Consider the following 4731-nt stretch of genomic DNA (forward strand, 5'->3'; position numbering starts at 1 on the left):
AAGTACTGCCGAAAAAACATTAGACGACTGAATTGAAACGGATATGCACTCATGCTCACATCTGTACACGAACTAAAATTTTCACACTGAAAAAGTACAATAATTAAATCAAACCTAATGACATCAGTCGTACCACCTGTGAGAACTAGCAGTGCAATTTACTCAAGAACAAAAGAGAACCGAACGAAAGTGCAGCTAATACCTGGCCTGCTTCCGTTCCGCACCAACTAGCCCACAACGCAACAGCTGCCACCCATACCATATGAACCTAATGAATTATTTAGCCTCCTCCACCTCCCTGCACAAACACCAACCTTTTATATAGCGTCACCTCTTCTCAACAGCACCCTTGCCAATTGCTACCCAGCCTCTTCTCTTCCTTCGTGTTCACCTTCCCTGCCCTGCTCAGGTTTGTTCCCTCTCCAGTTCTCCTCTTCATTTATAATGCGATATGATTAATTGACTATGCAATTTGAAAGTTCTGCATGATCTCGTCTGGTGAAAATCCATTGCATTTCGTTAGTCAGCTAGGAGCTACGTGGTCTTCAATGTACTTGATGTTTGTGTAATTTCTCCATAGCTTCTGGTCTCCGGGCCATGAGAGTTCTGTCTATGTCGAACACGGTGACATTATTTTCTCTTAGCAGTAGGCGGCGTTGTCCATTCAGTTTAATCTTCCTGTTTTGATACTTGGAACTCTGATGTATTTCATTATATCTTCTGGTGATGAAATCCGATCCCCCCGGTGGGTCGTTTGGAAAAAAAAAGTTATTTTCTCTTATAGTCGAAGCAGAGATTGCGTGACACTTGGTGTAGGTAGAGAAGTGTTCACTTTGGTAGTTGTTCTTGCCGTTTTGTCCTTGTGTTAAGATCTACATGGCTTTCTTTTTGTTCAAGCAACTACTTTATTTAGTATCATGATTTGGTAGGTAACACTTAAACTTTACTATAATGTTGCACCAACACTAGATCTAGTGATCCTGGAGTCTGAAATGATTTATTTGTGTGTTGTGTGTGTGTGTATTTTCCTAATCAGAGATAGTGACTGGATCAATCACCAAGTGTAAAAATTCTTGATCTGAATGCTGAAGCGTACACTGAAATGGATGGTAGATCTTGCCATTTTTCTTCTTCTTGGTATCAGGAAGCAACATATGGATGATCAATCTACCATAAAGTAATCTTCTGAAACTCTCTGCATGATCTCAGGGGATTTGATCAGGGAAGAAGACAAGGCAGGCAAGGCAAGCACACGGCCATGATGGTGTTCAAAGCAGCCATTCTTACCACCGCCGTGCTGGCCGTCCTCCTTTGCTCCCCGGCATTGGCTCAGAAGAGCCCATCCGTGTCGCTTCCCCCCAGCACCTCGCCGGCGCCGGCGCCAGCGCCACACTACGTGGACCTGGCGGCGCTCCTAAAGGTGGCCGGCCCGTTCCACACCTTCCTCAGCTACCTGCAGAAGACGAACGTGATCGAGACCTTCCAGAGCCAAGCCAATAACACCGACGAGGGCATCACCATCTTCGTCCCCAAGGACTCTGCGTTCTCTGCGCTCAAGAAGTCCACCTTCTCCAACCTCACCGGCGATCAGCTCAAGCAGCTGCTCCTCTACCACGCCTTCCCATACTACTACCCGCTGTCCACGTTCAGGAACCTCAGCGCGCTCAACCCGGTGAACACGTTCGCCGGATCGCCCTACACGCTCAACCTCACTGATGACATGGGCAGCATCTCCGTCCAGTCCATGTGGTCCAAGCCCAAGATCTCCAGCAGCGTCTACGCTACCGAACCCGTCGCCCTCTACTCCATCGACAAGGTTCTCCTGCCCATGCAGCTCTTCAGCAAGGACCCGCCGCTGGCGCCGGCACCGGCGCCCGCACCACAGTCCGGGGCGTCCGATCTGGCACCCAGCCCCGGCGGTGGTAAAGCGGGAGGAAACGCCAAGGCCGACTCGACGAGCGAAGCGTACCGCGTCGGTGTCAGTGGGCTGCTTGCTACCGTGGCAGGTTGCTTGATGCTCATGTGGTGATGAGAGAAAAGATCGAGGGTTGGCATTTGTAAGCGCTTGAAAATTTGATTTTGAGTTGGTTCATGGAGTCATTCTTTTGGACATAGTAGGCATGGTATTAGAAATGAATTGGATTATATACGTCATATTACTCTCATAATCATGACCATTACTCATAAATCGATGGATGGATGAATTCTGAAAAAGACTTCTCACTACCATTCGTGTTTGCGGAAAAGCTAGACCTACGGGATGGATCTTACGAAAATATTCTATGGGAGGGCATGGGAGTAGCAGGTTGGCTCGTTTGTTTTTTCCTTGCGTGATTTTCAGGCTATAAACAAACTGTGTGATTCCACCTCAACACGTAACCAGGCTCTCCGTGTTTGTGTGCTACACTGTAGAGCCTCTTTCCTTTATAGGTTTCTCAAAATAAAGAAACAGATATGTGACTACGAATTAATGGTTTGTTGATAAATGGCATAACATTAGTTGTTGGATACTCCTACAAGAACGGAAGGGTTGAAATGAATCCAGCTTTGAATTAACGAAGCCAACAAGCGGCCAGGATTACAACCATCACATCCCAAGAACAATTATCAAAAAAAGGGGTAAACAAGCTCGAGATACAAGCACATGCACACCATAGGGTTAAGAACTCACTCTTCCCCTTCCTCTCTCCCACCACTCTTTTGCTCCCTCCACCCCTTTCTCTAATCCTCACCTCTCTTGAGTTGTCCCCCATCAGCCCTTGGATCAAAGGAGATGAGAGGGACACATATTCCGGCAATATAATCAACACCAACTCTAGCCGCTGGCCATCTCCATCAACCAAGAGATTCACTTGGCGGGAGAAGATGACTTACTCTTACTACAACTTTGGCCATACCCACTCGCCCTCCAGGACGGTCTTCTTCTCATCAAGGTGGGCAGTCTTGGATTTGTTGAGTCCAGGTCCTCCCTACCTTCCGAGCCTTTTTTCGATAAATGGCATTTTATCACTTGAATGGTTTGAGAATTACACCCTGCCTATGCATAGTTAGGATGCACACAGCCATTCGAGAAAACAAAGTGCGAATACAAAACATGACATGATACAGGAAATCAAAATGAAATTGTATCGGCTCCTAAGGCGGTGGAGGTTGAATTCTGAGATTATGATGCCACCCATGTTGGTTAATAAAGCTTCTCGTCGTGACCTCCAACTGTGTGCACACCTTGTGATTCTCTATACGCTAAAGAGACGACCATGAACGAAGCAAAGTGGTGCACCGGTAGATAACCTGCATAGGAGACAGATTTTCTTAATTATAAACCTTGTCATTTCTATATAGCCAAAGCGACCAAATAACGGCAAGTGCTCCCACCCTAATAAGTATTTTAAACCTATGATCCACCCCAAGTAGCCAATTGCCGAAATTATTGGCAATGCGACGTGGCAGGTATAAGGTAGAACCTATTTAGATGATTGTCCATGTTGATTTTGCGAAATGGCATTGGAAGAATAAGTGTCTTATTGTCTCATCCTCGTGACAAAAGACACACTTTTTTTACTTCCCTGCCATTTGCGCTTTACAAGGGTGTCCTTAGTGAGAATAACGCCTCTCCTTTCGAGCCTAGTCTACCGCCTCCTTCAAGGTGTGCGACCATCGACAATGTCCTCCTTGAAGGCCTCCCGTTTTGCCACACCTTCCAGTATGGCCTTCGGGTGCTCATTACTAGTTGGTCGCCATGAGCGACATCATCGGTCAGCTCCCTTTCCCACCTCCCCGCTTCTTCTCACATTCTCCTCCACTCGGTGGCACAATCTCCACCCATTACTTTCCCCTTATCATTCTCCTCCTTAGATGACCGGCGTGACGTCTTCCCTTGGCTAGTCACGAATTAGGGGGTGTTTGAATGGACACAGATTTATCGTGCCCATGGGTATGTTAGCATTTTCAAAAGAAAATGGTATATCAGCTTAAAACTAAATCAAACATCAGTGTGCATACTGTTATAATTGTGTCGAATATATGCATAGGACTACAATTCGACTTTGATTGTTCGCAAGGTTAGGTCTTAAAGTCAGACGCTTGTAACCTAGACATAATATATAAAGGCACTGAGTGCATGAAGTTGATATGCTAGACATAAAACTGCAAGGGGTCGGTCTAGCGCTCATGCCAGGGGTGGCTAGATGGCGTGTCTTGTTGATCAGAATGTATTTGATGGCCTCGACGAGACTATTATCGACTCTACTATGTTGATATAGTACATTGAGAGCAATGGCCGTAGTCATGCCTCGGGACTATAGGTGTTGATCCTAAACCCCGTTAAGAAATATTTTTTAAGGAGGGTTAAATAACCTTTCAAAATGTTCAATGAAAAAACTATAGGTGTGTACAGCCCGAGAGTGTGGGCGCTGGCACTCGAGCTCAAGATCGGGCAGGTAAGCAAGGAAACAGCACCTCCTAGCCATCCGGGCCGAGCCTCGCTTCATGACATGATAGACATTCATCTATGCTCTCATATTTAATGACGACTAGTTGTTTTTGGTGTAAAAAACATGCAAAGAGATTTTTCCCAAATCGGGCTACTCCCATTTACATTACTCGCATAACGGAAATACATAGTTCACTACACGATTTCAGAAGTGCAAACGAATGGACAGGAAGAGGGGATGCCCTTGCACAAAACGGTCATGTGAAATTGCATGCTCTAACTAGTTCAACCAAAAGACC

General features: G+C 46.0%; 1 protein-coding gene across 2 annotated transcripts; it reads left to right on the forward strand.

The window, feature by feature from the left end:
* Positions 1-254: 254 nt before the first annotated feature.
* LOC124653547 (fasciclin-like arabinogalactan protein 7) lies at positions 255-2214 on the forward strand. Of its 2 annotated transcripts, none has more exons than XM_047192602.1 (2): positions 255-409; positions 1145-2214. In XM_047192602.1, the coding sequence occupies exon 2, from the start codon at positions 1259-1261 to the stop codon at positions 2027-2029; it is 771 nt and encodes a 256-aa protein (XP_047048558.1). In that variant the 5' UTR covers positions 255-409; positions 1145-1258; the 3' UTR covers positions 2030-2214. The 2 variants fall into 2 exon arrangements, with proteins under 2 accessions (XP_047048558.1, XP_047048557.1); XM_047192601.1 differs by having other exon boundaries at positions 1210-2214.
* The last annotated feature ends 2517 nt before the right edge of the window (positions 2215-4731 follow it).

Source organism: Lolium rigidum, chromosome 5 (assembly GCF_022539505.1).
Source record: "Lolium rigidum isolate FL_2022 chromosome 5, APGP_CSIRO_Lrig_0.1, whole genome shotgun sequence".
Taxonomy (NCBI): Eukaryota; Viridiplantae; Streptophyta; class Magnoliopsida; order Poales; family Poaceae; genus Lolium; species Lolium rigidum.